Source organism: Phascolarctos cinereus, unplaced genomic scaffold (assembly GCF_003287225.1).
Source record: "Phascolarctos cinereus isolate Bilbo 61053 unplaced genomic scaffold, phaCin_HiC Scaffold_5;HRSCAF=322, whole genome shotgun sequence".
Classification (NCBI taxonomy): Eukaryota; Metazoa; Chordata; class Mammalia; order Diprotodontia; family Phascolarctidae; genus Phascolarctos; species Phascolarctos cinereus.
In genome coordinates, this window is record NW_027555958.1 from 452,299,324 (window position 1) to 452,317,300 (window position 17,977).

General features: G+C 48.5%; 1 protein-coding gene across 1 annotated transcript in view; it reads right to left on the minus strand.

The window, feature by feature from the left end:
- Nucleotides 1-17,977, minus strand: part of EPS15 (epidermal growth factor receptor pathway substrate 15) — a 129,691-nt gene that overhangs the window by 73,607 nt on the left and 38,107 nt on the right. Inside the window, 4 exon segments of the mRNA XM_020987743.2 lie at nt 262-357; nt 5,588-5,626; nt 5,628-5,636; nt 8,110-8,199. Coding sequence (XP_020843402.1) covers nt 262-357; nt 5,588-5,626; nt 5,628-5,636; nt 8,110-8,199 — 234 coding nt within the window.

The following is a 17,977-nucleotide window of genomic DNA, read 5'->3' on the forward strand; positions in this document are numbered from 1 at the left end:
CATGGGGAGCACTCGGACACGGGGACACGGACACACACACACACACACACACACACACACACACACACACCACAGAAATGGCCATTCTTGAAAATGACTGGGACCCAGCATTTCCTGGTCAGCCAGCTCATGTCCTTACTCTGCAGAACACACAGTAGGCTCCTCTTCTAGCCCACAAGCCTCAGGAGTAACTAGCCTAGAATGTGCTAGAGAGGAGATAACTTCACCAAGCACACAGATTTTAAATATGACTTTTCTTACAAATCGAGGTGGAGGGACAGCCAAATGAAGGCTGCTCAGGGACACATCCAGTCCATTTTGTGCACAGGCCACGAGTCTCAAAGCAACAAAGAATTCCTGAGGAGACAAAGGTCAAGATTCAATATGGAACCCAACACCAGACTGCTTAGTCACTGTTCGTCCATAGTTTGTGGGTCACTGTGGATATATTCTAGGGTATTCTGGGGCAAGGGGGAAGTAATTCATTCATCTGAAGATTCCATTAAAACAAATACTTCATTTGTCCTCACTAATGATCCAATTACTTACAGTTATACTGCAGGCAAACTAGCACACCTTCAGTTGAGAGGGGCGCTGAGCCTCCTCGGGGCCCAGGACGATGCCAGCAGGCGCTTCACCAACATTCATTACGTCGAATATCAGAAAAGCAGTGTGGGGGCCTAAAACCTGGGGCTGGAAGGGAGGCACCGAGGCGTTCCACAGAGGCAGAAGGGTGTGGGAGGACATTCAGACGACTTGCTCGGGCCTGGGGCAAGGCCCCTGGCCTCCTAGAGCCCTGGTTTCCTACCTGGAGTACCCGTCACACCAGGTTATTGTGATCAAACAGGAGACTGTAAGTAAACTGCTATTAGGAGGATCATTTCTCAGTGTCACACAGGACTGATCCAAGGAGAGTCAGGACTGGAACTCTGGTCCCCCATTTCCCTCCCAACCCAGGGTTCTCCCCACTCTCCTGTCCAGAACCAGCAAGGTCAGAGGGCATAATCTGCTAACAACAACTCATGGCTGACAAGGGACTGTCCATAACCTTGTGCCATCCCAGTGTCAGTAGACACATGTCACTGTCCCAACAAGACAGAGATGCATGGGGAGTTGCCCATGACCACCCAGCCCTGCAGAGAGAAAAGGGATCCCTCCCCCAAATGTGCCTCCCCACTTGTGCCAGACCCTCATCCATAAAATGGAAGAGCAGGACTTAACAGGAAGAATTGGGCAGGCAGAGCCTCCATCCCGCTAACCCTACTCTGACGCTCAAGTCCTGAGGACTCGACCATCCAATGAGGAAGACACCCAGCCTTCAGACCCTTCAGAAGCCAAAGCTAAACAGAGATCGGCCTGAAGTTGTCATTAGGCAGCTGAATAGCCTGGATAGAAGACTGAACACAGAGTCAGGAAGACCTGAATTCAAATCCCGCCTTAGACACTTACTAAACTGGGTGAGCTTGGGAAAGTCATCAGCCTCTGTCAGCCTCAGTTTTCTCATCTATAAAATGAGGGTGATAACAGCACCTCCCTCCCAGGGTGGTTCTGAGGATCTAAAGTGACTGTCTGTGAAGTACTCTGCAAATCTTCAGGCTATGCCAATGCCAGCTGACACTCAAGCAGGATCATGAGGACAGGTGTTAAGTCTCCTATCTGATGCCCAACTTGGCATGCAGCAAACTCCTCACCCATGATGGAAGGCTTCCTTTACAATGAAAGGTCTTGCCAATTCATGCAGAGGCATAGAATTTCCCCTCTGCCTCTGCCTCATCAATGCTGGGAACTCCCAGATGAGCAAGCTCCCTCCACCAAGGCAAGGCAGCCTGCACAGCCTCAGAGAGTTGTCAAGAGCACAAGCAGGGTGAGGTCCCAGAGTCTCTGGGCCAGTGTGTGTCCAAGGTGAGACTCGAACCCAATCCAAACATAACCTCCCCAACTGTCCCCTTTTGTCCTTCATCCTTGACAGTGGCCCAGCCATCACTGATTCCTGTTTTTTGAGGACCTAGGGACAAGAGCTCAGCAAGGGTCACGAGGTGCAGGAAGAAATGCAGTCAAACGCTTTACTAAAATCTGGGGCCCAACTCTTCAGACAAACTACTCTCCAGGCCCCAGTTTTTTGTTTTGTTTGTTTTGGAGGCAGTCAGGGTTAAGTGACTTGCCCAGGGTCACAGCTAATAAGTATCTGAGTCCAGATTTGAACTCAGGTCCTCCTGACTGGTGCCCTAGCCACCATGCCACCTACCTGTCCCAACCCCAGTGTTTCATCTGTAAAACACAGCGGCAAGACTGGGTGGTATGTAAGCCCCTTCAGGCTTTAAAAGCCTTTCAACCAGATAACTTCTCAGAGCTTCACTTTTCTCATCTGTAAAATGGGGCTAGTACTACCTGGCACTACCCACTGCATTGATGAAGAGAACATGCTGAAAGCCTTCTGACAGCAGAGAAGTGTGAGCTATGACCACAGACATGCACAGGGCACAGGCAAAAGGGAAAACAAGACAGGCATCTAACTCTGCCTGCTTTCTCATAATATCTGGTCACCAACTGCTGACCTGCCCAAGGGGTTAATGAATGAGCTTCACATTAACGAGCCTGGACTGGTTACAGCAAGCCCTGCCACAAAGCCGGGTGGCCAACGAGGGGAAGGAGCTAGGCAGCAAGAAAACCTGCCTGACCCTGCGAGCTGTCCCAAAGGAGCCTGCCCACCTCTGGCAGAGGTCTGGGGTACACACGGTGCCCCAACTGTCCTCTGAGGTCAGAGATAGTGAGAATTGCTGTGTCCGCTGCACATGACGGTGCCAAGAGCTGGACATCTGCCCACTCAACACAATGCCTGGGTGAGATTTCGCCACACAGGTGAGAGAGAGAGATTTAAGCTAGTGAATAAAAATCATTTTCCCCCCATCTCTCACAATTACATGCACTGACAGGGCTGCTATGTAAGGATTACCAACCTCATTGACCAACTGAGGTTCCAGGGAATGAAGTGACTCACCCAAGGCCACACAATTACCAAGTGTCTGTTGGCCAGGGCCAGACCCTGAGCTCAATGGACCTAATCCTACCACGTGGTAGGAGAGCCAGGTCACACCCTGATGCTGAGCCATGTTCATCTCTGCTCAGGGAACGTTGTCCTCCTGGCCCTCCCTCCCCGGAGGGCTGGACAGAGAGGACACATTCATGGGGAAAACAGCCAGGGGTATGAAACCAGGGATCTGTTTGGAAGGGCATCAAACTGAACCTTCACACCTCTAGTGCACATCTTCCCTGCCTACTCTGACATCAGAATCCTAAGCACAGGTGGGGTTTCTATGTGTGGTGCCATCAGGCAGGGAAGGTCCTGGGGTGGACATGCCTTTCCTTCTAGCCCAGCAGGTCTCCATGAGGGGCTAAAGATGGGAAAAATAAGAAATAACTAAGAGAGAGAAGGGGATAGAATTAAGAGGGTTGGAAAAGGCTTCCTATAGGAGATGGGTTTTAGTTGGGACTTAAAGGAAGCCAGGGAAGCCAGGAGGCAGAAATGAGAGGGTGGAGGCGGGGGGGGGGGCGGACCTGGGGACCCTCAGAGATAGAAACTCACAGCAAATGTCAAACATGGGCCGTGCCGCCAGGCATCCTCAGACACTCAGGACACCCAAATCAGAGCAATATTCAGACCACTGCTCCCAGCTTTAGAGCTATTCTGGCCTGTTTGGAGTGAGTTTTACCCTCTAAGCTAGAAAACCAAAAAAAGTTACAGGCCTGAGTAATTGAAGCAGCTCCAGGTAGTACAGTGGATATAGAGCTGGGCCTGGAGGCTGGAAGACCCGAGTTCAAATTTGGCCTCAGGGGGCAGCTAGGTTGAGCAGTGGATAGAGCACCGGCCCTGGATTCAGAAGGACCTGAGTTCAAATCTGACCTCAGACACCTAAGACTTACTAGTTGTGTGACCCTGGGCAAGTCACTTAACCCCACTGCTTGGGAAGGGAAGGGAAGGGAAGGGAAGGGAAGGGAAGGGAAGGGAAGGGAAGGGAAGGGAAGGGAAGGGAAGGGAAGGGAAGGGAAGGGAAGGGAAGGGAAGGGAAGGGAAGGGAGGGAAGGGAAGGAAGGGAAGGGAAGGGAAGGGAAGGAAGGGAAGGGAAGGGAAGGGAAGGGAAGGGAAGGGAAGGGAAGGGAAGGAAGGGAAGGGAAGGGAAGGAGGAAGGGAAGGGAAGGGAAGGAAGGGAAGGGAAGGGAAGGGAAGGGAAGGGAAGGGAAGGGAAGGGAGGAAGGGAAGGGAAGGAAGGGAAGGGAAGGGAAGGGAAGGGAAGGGAAGGGAAGGGAAGGAAGGGAAGGGAAGGGAAGGGAAGGGAAGGAAGGGAAGGGAAGGAAGGGAAGGGAAGGGGGAAGGGAAGGGAAGAGAAGAAAACCAAAATTTGGCCTCAGATACTTCCTAGCTGTGTGACCCTGGGCAAGTCACTTAATGTCTGCCTCAGTTTCCTCAACCGAAAACTGAGATAATAACAGCACCTACTTCACAGTTTTGTCTGAGAAGCAAACGAGATAATCATTTGTAAAGCACTTAACACATGTAAATGATTGCTCCCTTGTTCCCTTCCCCTTTTGAGAGATCAGAGCTCAAACTTAATGAATTTCATTGGATGTGGGCTCATGAAACACCTCATGAATCAACAAGACACATCCAGGCACGGGCACGTAGGGCACATACAGATACATCGATACGCACAGATCTATGTGCCTGTGATCCTAACTTTAAGCCCTGCTGTGAAGGTGTCCAAAGAGAGATGGAGAAGTGACAACAACCAGAACTTTGTGGGAACCTGCTCCCGGGACTCTGTTTTCTTCCCCTCAGGAGAGTAGGGTGGAGGCTGCTCCTCTGGTTTGGGATCCCCAGCACCCAGGACAGTGCCTGGAACTTGGTGAAATTCAAGAGTTTAACGTGGGAAATGTTCATTTTGGGGTTTTCTTTTCACAAGCACCTGTCAGAAAAGCTCTGGTTACATTCTCAGTTCTATTTCCTGTCTCCCCTTTGTAGGCCAACTGGCCTGACAGCTGATCTCCTCAGGTAATGCTTCAGCAGGTCCTGCCTCTGGGCCTTTGCATGCGTTTGCCCCCCGGGTTTGAGATGTGCTCCATGCCCTGCTCAACTCTGCCTGCAGAATCCCTGGCTTCCTTCCAAGGACAACTGAGGTAACACCTCTCTCCTTCCTGAAATGACCTGGTATTTTTCTGCACACACATACAGCTCCCCAGTGGATGGGTGCTGCATAAGGGCAGCATTGGTGATTTCATCTGTTCAGGGAACTCTCAGTACAGAAACAATTCCCTCAACAATTCACCTCTAACTTGGTGTCTCAAAGAGTTGCACTAGCTAAGAGGCTAAGGCATTGCCCAAGAGCACACAGCCAGCATCCATTGATGGTAGGGCTTGAACCTAGGCCCCTTGCATTCAACGTGCCATGGACCTTGGCGTTAGTGTTGAGGTGTTTACTACTTGTTGAAGTGAATTCAACTGACAGCTAGCTGAAGACTTAACCATGAAACAAAGGACCAGTCTAAGCTCTCTCATAAGTATGGTTCTCTGAAGGCTCAGAAAACATCTTACCTGCTTGTTCAGGATACCTTTGCCATCTGTATCCGCCAAAGTCCCAGATCTGAATTCAAAAACAAAAACCATAGCACATGTTACCCCTCAAGTACTGCAGATACACATATTTTCATCAGGTGTGTCTGTGCTCCCCATCTGCCTGTCCATTCCATGTGCTCCAAGTCAACTCCAGCTAATGGATATCAGTTTTTTATCAAGAAGGTTTCAGTGTTTTCCTGTAAGTCAAAGTTAACTTTGCTGTGTTTTCAATGGAGCAGCTCAAATTGTGTTACTGCTGTCAGGGACCTCCCAGCACCTTGGAGAGCTCACACCCAAGGGAAGCAGCCTTCCCACTGTCACAGCTTCCCACAAACTAGGCCCCATTTACTAGGTTTTCTCCTCCTCTTCCACAGAAGAGAACAGGGGACAAAACCAAACAGAAGAGGAGTAGTGATCTCTCTGCTCCCTGAGGTCAATGCTTCAGCACTCCAATAAGCCCTTTTCATAGATTATTTCATATGTTGCCTGTTTACCACTGATGCCTACCAGACTTAGCGTTCTCTGAGGGCAGCAGGTCTTTTGTCCTTTCCCCATGCCTACACAGGCGATGAATGTTTATGCAACTGAATTACTTACATGTGATCACTCTATACAAAGGGCTGAGGGCATGTATGTGATACGTGCTTAAGAAATGGCTGCTTGACTTCTAGGGCTGTATCCCAAAGAGATCATGCAAACGGGAAAAGGACCCACATGTACAAAAATATTTACAGCAGCTCTTTCTGTGGTGGCAAAAAATTGGAAATTGATGGGATGCCCATCAATTGGGGAATAGCTGAACAAGTTGTGGTATATGAAAGTAATGGAATACTACTGTGCTATAAGAAATGATAAGCAGGCAGACTTCAGAAAAACCTGGAAAGACTTGTATCGTCTGATGCTGAGTGAAGTGAGCAGGATCAGGAGAACATTGTACACAGTAACAGCCACGTTGTGCAAAGACATATATTGATAAACTTAACCCTTCCCAGCAACACAAGGATCTAAGACATCTCCAAAGGCCTCATGACAAAAAATGCTATCCACATCCAAAGAAAAAACTTATGGAGTTTGACTGCAGATCTAAGCATACTATTTGCTATTGTTTTTTCTTCTGTTGAGTTTTGTTTCCTCTTTCTGGTGGTTCCTCCTATTGGTTCTAATTCTTACAACATCACTAATGTGAAAATATGTTTAACAGGAATGTATATGTAGAGTCTATATCAGATTACACACCATCTTGGGGAGGGAAGGGCAGGAAAATTTAAAACTCAAAAGCTTATGGAAGTGATTGTTGATAAATTGAGATAAATTTAAAAAAGAAAAAGAAAAAAAAGAAATGGCTGCTTGCTCTTTTCATGGCAGCAAATAATTGGAAGTTGAGGGGATGCCCATCAATTGGGAAATGGATAAATGAGCTGTGGTATATGATTGTGATGGAACGTTATCATGCTATAAGAAATGACAAAACAGGATGGTTTCAGAAAAACCTGGGAATATTTATATGAACTGATACAAAGTGAAGTGAGCAGAACCAGGAGAACACTGTACACAGTAACAGCAATGATCATCAACTGCGAATGACTTGGCTACTCTGATCAAGACAATGATCCAAGGACATGAAAAATGCTATCCCCCTCTAGAAAGAGAACTGATGAACTCTGCATGCAGACCGAAGAAGACTGTTTTCACTTTCCTTCTACTTCTTGCTTTTTGGTGTGTGTGTCTTCTTTTGCAACATGACTAATATGGAAATATGCTTTGCATGACTTCACATGTATAATCAATAACATATTACTTAACTTCTCAAGGGGTGGGGGAGAGCTGGGGGGGACAGAGGGAATTTGGAACCTGAAATTTTAAAAAATGAATGTTAAAATGTTTTAACATATAATTGAGAAACAGTTAATGAAATAAATAAAAATATACTTTTAAAAATAGCTGATGAGCAAATTAATCTAACATTCATTAGAATTCTGCCAGGCCTCACCCTGAGGGAGACACCGTCCTTCACTGACCCAAGGCCCTTGGTTTCACCAAGCTCCCAGTCTTTAGAGGTGGGATGTGGAAGTGCCTTAATCACATGTGATGAGTCTATGCAGAGCGAGAAGCTGAGTAAGAAGGAGGAGGAGGGAAGGTCATGATCAGTTCAGGAGGAGGGGCAGGAATCAGGACGGGCTTCCTAGAACTGGAGTAGATCTGCAAAGATGGGCAGGAATTCCAAAGACACAAGGGGGGCAAATACATTCCACAAACAGCGTGAGTACACCAAAAAATCTGGCTAGCAGCAGGGCTCTGAGATGGATTTCAAAGCCCAAAAAGCCACTGACTTGGGATGGGAACCAGCCCCACCAGGTATCTCTGCTGCCCAGCGCTCAGGTCTAAACCTCGGCTCTGCCATCCAGGTGACTGAGGCAGGCTCCATTTCACTCTACAGCACTGACAGCCACCCCACCAAATGGACAGGGACAGAAGTCTAATAACTGGTCAAGTTGTCCTACCTTTCCAAGGATCAGGTCTGGAAGACCCGATTTTTTCAGAAAAGCTGCAGCATCTGATGCCAGCACCCTTCCAACATTGTTTGTGTCTACCTGAAAAGAGACAAACAGATGTAAGCAGCACATAGAGCAAGCTGGAACGGGGATCTGTATGGGCCTCAAGTTAGGGTACAAAGCATATTACTCCCCAGGCACCTGCTGATGCGGGGGCAAAGGGAGGGCGGGGAGAAGCAGCTGCCATTGACAGACAGAGAAACTGAGGAACCAGAGAATGAAAGTGGCTAGGAACCTAGCATTTACATCTGGAAGAGAGTTCCACCTCATTAACTGTGACTCAGAGAGATTCATGGATCTGTCCATGATCTCCCCATGGCACCATAGCTCTGCCCCAGAAGCCAGACAGGAAACACCATGGAAGATGGCGACATCTTCACACACATGACAGCTCTTCATATACTGGAAGTCAGTGGTCACATCCCTCATCCTCCCCTCTCATCTCCTCCAGCTGATCTCTTCCCACATTTCTTCAGCCAGCCTCCCATCACCTGGTCTCAGGTTCTCTCACCCATTAGAGTCATGACAGGCCCTGCCTTGGCTACGTCCTTCTACGATGAAGTGCCCAGAACAAAACACAGGCCTCAGGAGGTGTGTCACCTACCCCAGCATGGGCACTAGGTTTCTGTGAAGATAGTTACAGGGGAAATAGGATTGCTGGCTGCATTGCTGCAAAATGCTGACTCACAAGGAGCTTGCAGGCAACTACAAAACTTACAGATTTTTCTCACAGGAATTGTTCTTCTAAGCCTCCCTAAGAGGTGGCTGGTGACACAATGGCTAAAGAGCTGGGCCTGTCAGGAAGACTTGAGTTCAAATTCAGCCTCAGATATTTCCTAGCTGTGTGACCCTGGGTAAGTCATTTAATTTCTGTTTGCCTCAGTTTCCTCAATCATAAAATGAGGATAATAACAGCATCCACCTCCTAGGGTTGTTGTGAGGATCCAATGAGCACATTGCCTGGCGCATGACAGGCACTTAATCCTTACTCCCTTCCTTCCTCATCCCTCCTCTTGTAATTTAACCCAAGTACATGACTATATTTCTCCTTACTAGAATTTCATCCTCACATCAGCCCATCACTCTAGGCCATAAAGATGTTTGGGGATCCTGTGCGCCAACACATTACCTCTCCTCAGCTTTGTGTCCTCTGCAAACCAGATAAACATAACATGTATAACACAACCTTGGACCCAGTGCCCTAAGCCACGTGCCCTGGCCCCGACTCCAGCTTGGCCCCCAGAGTCGCCATCGAGGGAAGCAACTCAACAGAAAACAATGAGGGTGCCATCGGACTTGATTATATACCTCAAGATAATTCTTCCCTAGGTCAGGAAAACGCTGTTGATCAAGATTGATGACAGATGGCCCTAAGTATGGTCAGTCCTAAGATGGCTCTGGGCCTCTAAGGTGGGCATTCCCTCACAGCTGTACAACTACGGGCTCTTTCCTTCCAACAGAGGCAGAAAGTAGAGATGTTGTCCTGCTTTACAGATGAGAAAAAGGAGGCTGTGTCAACCTGGTCAGGTCACAACCTGAGTCAGAATTCCCACAGCTATAAAAGTAAGTTTGCTCTTACATTTAAAGCATTCTTCATTTGGAAGTCACTATTAAGTGACTTGACCAAGGTCACAAAGCTAATAAAGAGAAGGGCAGGGGATGCAATCCAGTTCTCTGGGTCAGAAATCTGGTAGTTGAATTATGCAAAAAGAAAAAAAAGAGCTGCTAGTTGATAATCCTCCAAGTTGGCACTTATAATGAAATTCAACCACAGAGGCAATGTTCACCTTGTACATAACACTGGAATCAGGCCTCACTCAAAAGGAACCAGGAAGAAAATGAGGTAGGGGGATGGTAAGGGTAGAGAGAGGGTAGAAGAGCAACGGTATATAATTAAGAAAATATACTACTCTCGTGAAGCAATGACTGGGTGGGACAGGCACAAGAAGGACATCTGGGTGAAGATCAGCAGAAGGAGAGACAGAAGCCTTATTGTCACGGTAATGGAAAAGACAAAGAAGCTGCTAGAAATCACTGAGCCCAAGGCTGGCGCCAAGGTGCAGTAGAGGAGGGCTGAGGGACTCAGTTATCAGGGTGACTACTGGGGCACACTCCCTCCCTCGTTCACTTTCTCTTATGCCCAAGCAGGACACCTTAGGAAACCAAAGTTAGGTTCACTTCCTTCCCCAGAAGGTGGAGGCACCCACAAGAGGTAGAGATTCCAGACCTGATTGTCAACGACAAGGAAGAACTGGTTGATGAAGTAAAAACAATAGGAACCTTGTTGGGAAGAAACCACTCTATTTTGGAATTGGTGAAAGAAAAAGGACATGCATCTGAGGTTTCAGGAGATCACATTTCAAAGGGTTCAGAAAAAGGACAAGATCCCTGGGACTAAAATTCTTGAGATGGAAAAAGAAAAAATGCTGATGACTAAAAGGAGCCATTAAAGACTCCAATGGATAAATCTGCAAAAGTCCCGCACAGAAGAATACAATAATGGGCAGTGAATTCAAAAGTGGGGCGCGAGCCTGCAAGGCCAGTGCAAGGGACCCCAGAGCTCTGGAGAACAGACAGCCCCGCCGCCCTCCTTCTCTTCTGCCAGCCAACGACACGAGTCTCCACACTCCAAGGAGAACAGAGGGAGCTCGTGGGAAGGTGACGTGGCCCTGTGACGGGATAAAGTTTCTGCAGGAGGTCAAGAAGACCTGAATTCAGATCCTGCCTCTGACACTTGTTAACAGCTGTGTGACCCTAAGAAGGTCACTTGAAGTCTCCAAGGTCCCAGCTCTCTCATTTGCCAAACGGGGAAGTTTTTGAGAGTTGTTAAACTTCTTGTCTCTCCCGCACACAGAAGTGAGGCCCAAATAAGACTTTGTCAGTCACTCTGTAAACCTCGCCACAGTAGCTGAATTATCATCCTCCTCCTCGTTGTTATTAAGCTGAGAAGTGAGACAGCCCTGCTCCCCTGGATGGGTTCAAGTCACCAGGCCCAAATGAACCATGACCTAGGTCAGGAAACACAGGGAGGCACAATTGCTGAGCCACCACGTGACCTAGGAAAGGTCAGAAAGGTCAGGAGATGTCCTGCAGGGCTGGACGAGGGCAAATGTCATCTCAATGTTCAAAAGACCAAAATGAAGGCAAACAAGCTCTAGTATAGAGCAGCGAGCGTGACTTAACACTTCCAGCAACATCCTAGAGCCTAGATGAAGGTGTTCACTAGGGAACACGTTGAACAGGAAGAAGTGACTAGTGGAAGCCAGCCCCAGGACCTCCTGGGCAGGATGGCAGAGGAGGGGGTGTACTTCGCCCTCCTTTTGGCTCCCACAGGCACCATCGCAGTTTACCTGTGCTTTCTCTCTCACAAAGGATGGTTTGATACCAGGGGATTGGGAGGTGGGGGGCTGTAATAAAATTTAATTTAAAGAAAGAAGGCAGGGAAAGGAAGCAGGGGTCACAAAGAAGCTTCATGGCTTCACCAGGAACAGGTCCTGCCGGGGGAGTGGGATGCTGCCTGACATGTTAGACACCATCACCCTCAGCAAGTCCTGTAGTCTGTGATGAGGAAGACTTCGACGGGGGCGGGAAATATCAGGAAATGACTGTGGTATTAAGAAACCAAAGACATCAAGAAGAGAAAGAGAGAGGAAGAGTGGCCTTTAGAAAAAGCTGTGTAAGAGAAATGCACACTTGTGCAATCCTCTTCCAGTCTTCTTTGGATATGGAAAAATTCATGTTTGTTGATGACTGTCAAGTTCAAAATTAAAAAAAAAAATTTAAGGGGAAGAGAAAGAGGGAAACATAGAAAAGCCCATGTCAGACTAACACATCGTGTCCTTTTCTGACAGTTACCAGACCGACAGACCTAGGAAATGTGGGTATGGTTTACTCAGATTTCATTTCAGCCGAACACGTGGCAGGCTGTGGCACACACATCAGAGGAGAGATGTGGCACACACATCAGAGGAGAGCACAGGGAGGTAGGTAGGTTCTAAAGTGGCTGAACGGCAGGACTGACCACGGCAGTCATTAACAACTCCATGGTAGGAGTGACCTTCAGCCAGTACTTAAGCGCCCTGGGCCTCCATCTCCTCGTCTGTAATATGTGGGGTGCCTTCTGGCCCTCAGTCTATGGTCCAATGACCCTGAGATCAGAGCATGTGCACTTTCATTTTGTAAAACACCAAAACTCAGGACAAGCAAAAACAAGCCTGGGGACACCTTGGAGTGAAACCTAGAGGAGCGGGCCTCCATGGAGACTGGCAGCAGTGCCCCAAGACGCAGAAAGGGACCCATCCGTCCACGTCTCTGTTACAGTTCAATTTAACAAACCATTCCCAGGCATCCCTGTGCACAGCCCTGCACCGGGCGCTGTGGGACAAAGACAAAGTCTTCATCCTCCAGCTGACATCCTCCTGAGGGCATACTTATACGAAGATGAGTAAATTACCCCATCATCTGGGAGAAAATACCAACAGCTTAGCGGTGGCACGGGAAGTCTGACAGCCAGACTCCGGTATCCGGGGGGGCAGAGTGCTCCACAAAGCAGCTCCAGCACCCTGGGAGGACAAGGAGCTGGAAAGGACCACAGGACTGCTGAGACCACCTTGGACAGAGACGACGGGCCCCACAAGAGCAGAGCATGATCCCCAGCAGCATTAACAGAGGTCTGTGATTCCATGACGAACCAAAAGAGCCACCAGGAGACGAGGCTGCCCCCCAGGCCTACGCTCTAATCTTCATTACATCCTGACGACAGCCATCAACAAACACGGAGGGCACCCTCCGGGAGGATCAGAGAAGGAAACACGCAGGTTCGCATGGATGGGGAGCGAGAGCAGGCCAGTTTCTCTGTTACACAGCTGAATGAATGACGCAGGGAATGCAAGATCCCAAAAGTCTTCATTTGGTTATTAAAAAAAAAGTTTTGGCTCACTAGAGCGAAACACTTCCTTCAAAGCTCCCACAAAGGCGTTTCTCATGCATGGGCTAAGATCATATGAGATTCCTTGACAAATGCAACTAGAGGAAGGTCTGGGGCAGCTAAGTGGTGCCATGGATAGAGCACCGGCCCTGGAGTCAGGAGGACCTGAGTTCAAATCTGGTCTCAGACACCTGACACTTATTAGCTGTGTGACCCTGGGCAAGTCACTTAACTCTGACTGCCTAAGCAAAAAAAAAAAAAAAAAGAGAAAGGTCCGTCCAATGAGCCCCAACCACTCCACTAATGGTGCTCACCACTGTCATGGAAGATGTCTTCCTGGAGGTACGAATGGTAGGCAGAGTCCCTTGGGATGGATTCTCTAGAGAGATTTCGCTCTGCAAATGATGGTGCACAGGCTACATCGATCCCCAGAGTAGGGAAAGGTGTCTTTCACACAATATTTGCTGCTCACAGGCAATTGCCTTAATGATCCATAGAAGAAAAGCTAAAAGAATGAAAAAATCCTGTTGTCTGGAGGATGATACACAGCTGGGTGGTCAGTCACTTACATCAGCACACCAGAACATCTCCTGCTAACGCACTATGAATTGGACCCAAAACTGAACAAAGGAGAGAGGGGATTAGATGGTATTTGGGATACTATATAGCGTGTGACCCCAGGCTACTCCCTGTTACAGATGGTGGAAAAGTGCACAGAGTGTGGACCTAAAGTCAAAAAGACTTGAGTTCAAATCTGCCCTCATACACTGACTAGCTATGTGATCCTGGGCAAGTCCCTTAACCTCTGTTTGCCTCTGTTCCTTAACAGGGATAATAATAGCACCTACCTCTCAGGGATGTTGTGAAGATAAAATGAGAAAATACCTATACGGCACTCCGCACAAGGCTTGCTCCCTAGTGACCATTTTATGTTTATATACATTTATAGATGCGACAGACAAACTCTGAGTGATATCTGAAAGATGACAGAAAACAGAAGAGGCACCTTAAGACTGGAAAAGGGCAAATTTTCAAAAAAGGGAAAGGGACAGAGACCGAAAAACAAAGGCCAGGAAGCTCAGGACAGACCAATAAAAGAGATGCCTGCAGATTTCTGGAGCCAGGGTGACGGTGACAACCAAGGCCTCGCACGGGTTAGCCTGACCTCGTTTCCTTTCTGGACCAGATCACTGAATTAGTAGAAGAGGAAAATGCTGCAGGTCCGGTTTGCCCAGACTTCAGCAAAGGTTTGGATAAAATGTCTCAATACATTCTAGTGGAGGAGACGAAGAGATGACAGATCAGACGCCAACTTTATCTGATGGATTCAGGACTGGGTGAAAAGCCAGACCCTGACAGCAAAGCTGTCCAAGATTTAATGTCAGTGCAGCAGGAGCTCCCTGGGGGAGTGGCCCAAGGAGACATCACTTGGATAAAGGCACGGATGCCGAAAAGCTGAAAGGAATAGTTAACAAAGGGGGTGACAGGCCCCAAAAGGATCTTGACAGGCTAGAGCATGGAGCTGAATACAAGAAGACAAAATTCAATAAGGACAAGCGTAACATCATGCATTTGAGTACAAAAAAAAGAGGCAGCATGATGCAATGGAAAGACCACTGGCCCTAGATAAAGGACCCAACTTCAAATTCTGGCTCTGATGTTTCCCACTTATGAAGCCTTGAGCAGTCACTCGGCCTCTCTTTCAGACCTAGAGCCAGGATCCCATGATCCCATGAGCACACTATGACCTTCACAAATACAAGATGGGGGAGACCTGGTTTTAGATAGTAAACTGTTGTGAAAGAGATCCGGGGGTCTGCATGGACCGCAAGCTCAATGTGACACAGCGGTGGGCTGTGGCTGTCCTAGGCTACATGGAGCAGGGGAGGGGGGATGGCCCCACTTCCTTTGTTCTGGTCAGGAAGGACTGTGGAGGGCTGTGCCCTGGTTTCAGAAGGATGTTGATAAGCTGGAGAATATCTAGAAGAAGGAGACCAGGAAGGTAAGGAGTCTTGAGTCCATGACATACGGGAGAAGTTCAAGGATGGCAAAGACAAGGCTTGGGGATGTGGGGAGGGCAGAAGGAGGAAGGAAGATCATAGTGGCTACCTCCAAGCATCTGGAGGGCCATCAGGTGGAGGGATCAGACTCATTCCATGGGGCCCCACCGGCGAAGTCCCGTAGAACCCACAGCCTCTAAGGCATTCATGTTGCAAGTGACCCAAACAATAAAGCAATGCTGCATGACAGGGAAGGAAGCTGCAGCACCGATTTCCAAAAAGGCCCGACACTCAAGAAATGCTCTCAAGGACATCACTGAGGGAAGGCCCAAGCAGACATTTAGATGTAAGGCGAGAACTCGTTCCTTACTGTTCAAGAAGAGGCAGCTCTTTGCCACAAACAGGGTTTCAGACTCTGGTAGGAGAAACCCTCAAGTCGGCCTATCAGAACCTTTGGCTTCCAGAATATTTTCTGACTTAGAAGAAACTGGTTGGGGGCTGGAGGGAGGTTTCTTTTAAAAACTGGCAGCAAAACCCTTCGCCATCCAGCCACAAACAAAGCACGACTGAGAAGAGCCAAAGACTGGAGAGTGCAGTCAGCACACACCACCCCGTAGCTGGCTCACTGCACAAAGAGGGAAATGCTGAGTGGCCGTGGACGTGCAGACAGGGCCAAACCTGGAGCGTGGGAAAAGCCGCAGGAGACACAAGGGACAAGCAGCAGAGCCGTGGCACTCACCAGCTACAGCAGCGAGGTCCCAGCACAGCATACAACAAGCCCTCAGACAGCAGGAGAGAGGACAGAGGAGACGTGGTCAGGACGACCATGACACTTGGTGCCGGGGCCGGCTGGGTTGGGGCGGGGGGGGGGAGACACAGCCTCCTGGGAAAGCATGCATGAAGCGAATGTCCAGATCTGCATCTCCAACTCTATTAAAGACCAGAATCAATCAGCAAATATTTAGGAAGCACTGACCAGGTGCAGGCCACGTGCTGGGCACAGGGAACTGAGAGAGCAGGGAAGCAGTCACAGGACCTCAAGGAGCTGACACTCTAGTAGGGGAAACAGCATGCACTCGTACATCTATAAGCAGGGCCATTACAGAAATAAAATGAATACAAGGAACTCTGGGGAGGAAAGGCATCAGCAGCTGGGGAGTCGGGGCAAGGAAGAGCGGCAGAAGTCATAAAAGACGTCACATAAAAGCTGGTGCTGGTGCTGGTGCTGGAGCTGGGTCACGAAGAAAATCAGGGATTCCAAGAGTAAGGAGGAAGTGCACCGTGGGTACCTGGGACAGAGACAGGAGATGGCACGTCCTGAATGGGGAAACACAAGCAGACCCGTGTGGCTGCACAACAGAGAAGGCAGAGAGAAGCAGTGCACAAGAGGCGTGGAAAGGGAGGAAGCGCCCCCAGAGGCGTTCATATTTACTCCTAGAGGTAATGGGGAGCACTACAAAGAAGGGGAGACACAGGGTCACATGGTTCACAAAGAAAATGGCCCTGACAGCTAGGAGGGGAAGAGGCTCAAGGCGGAGAGGTCGAATGAAGCCTACTGCAGCAGGCCAGGAGAGAGGGAATGAGGACCTCTGACCTGGTCGGGAAGGGATGTGGAGGACCACGCTCAGTTCTGGATGCCCCCGTTTCAGGAGCCTGGGGATAAGCTGGAGACCATCTAGAAGGAGGAAACCAGGAAGATAAGGAGCCTTAGGTCCATGACATACGGAGAAACAGCATGGTCTTGGGAGCAGAGAAAAGGGGAGGGATGCCAAAGGTGCAGGAATAAGAACAGCTGATTGGCTGTGGGAGGCAAAGGACACGGACTGCTAAGTGTGCATTTCCCACCATCCTCTTCTCTCCTACTTACCCTTCTCTTTTTCAACCTATCCCTTCCTCAAGAGACCGCTTTGCTTCTGACCACTGCACGCCCCCTCCCCCTCGACCTTCCTGCTGGGTAAGATGAATTTCTGTACCTGACAGTGTGTGTATAAATATTCTTCCCTCCTTGATTGAGTCTGGATAAGAGTGAGGCTCCAGGCTTGCACACTCCCCCACATCTTCCCCTCTATTGCATAAACTCCTCCATGCACATCCCACCTAGGTGAGCTAATTTTCCCCATTCTTCCTCTCCCTCCCTTGTCTCCAGCTTATCCCTCTTTCTCCTTCTATTCTTCTTTCGAGATCATCTCGGCCAAACAGACGCACGCTCATGCCCTCTGTCAAAGCAGACACCTACTAATAGCTCTAGGGATGATAAAATTCTGAGGGCTTACATGTATCGTCTTCCCATATGAGGATGTAAACAGTTTAAATTTTGTTTAATCCCTTATAATTCTCACTCATGTTTACCTTTTTATGCTCAAATCTTCTGGTTGCACGTCAAATTTTCTACTTAGCTCTGTCTGATTTTTTCATCAAGAATACTTGAAAATCCTATATTTCATTAAATGTCCATTTTTCCACCTGTAGGATCATATTATTATGCTGGGTAAGTTATTCTTTTATTTTTTATTTTTTTGGAGGCAATGAGGATTAAGTGATTTGCCCAGGGTCATACAGTCATTAAGTGTGTGAGGCTGAATTTGAACTCAGGTCCTCCTGACTTCAGGGCCAGTGCTCTATCTACTGTGCCACCTACTGCCCCTGGTTAGGGTACTCTTGGTTGTCATCCTAGCTCTTTTGCTTCCCAGAACCTCATATCTCAAGCCCTCTGCTCCCTCACAATGCTAGCTGACAAGTCTTGTGTACTCCTGACTATGGCTCCATAGTATCTGAAGGGTTTCTTTCTGGCTACTTGCTATTATTTTTTCCTTGCTCTGGGGGCTCTGTATTTCGACGATAATATTCTTGGCAATTCTGATCTGGGGATTTCTTTCAGGCACCGACCAGC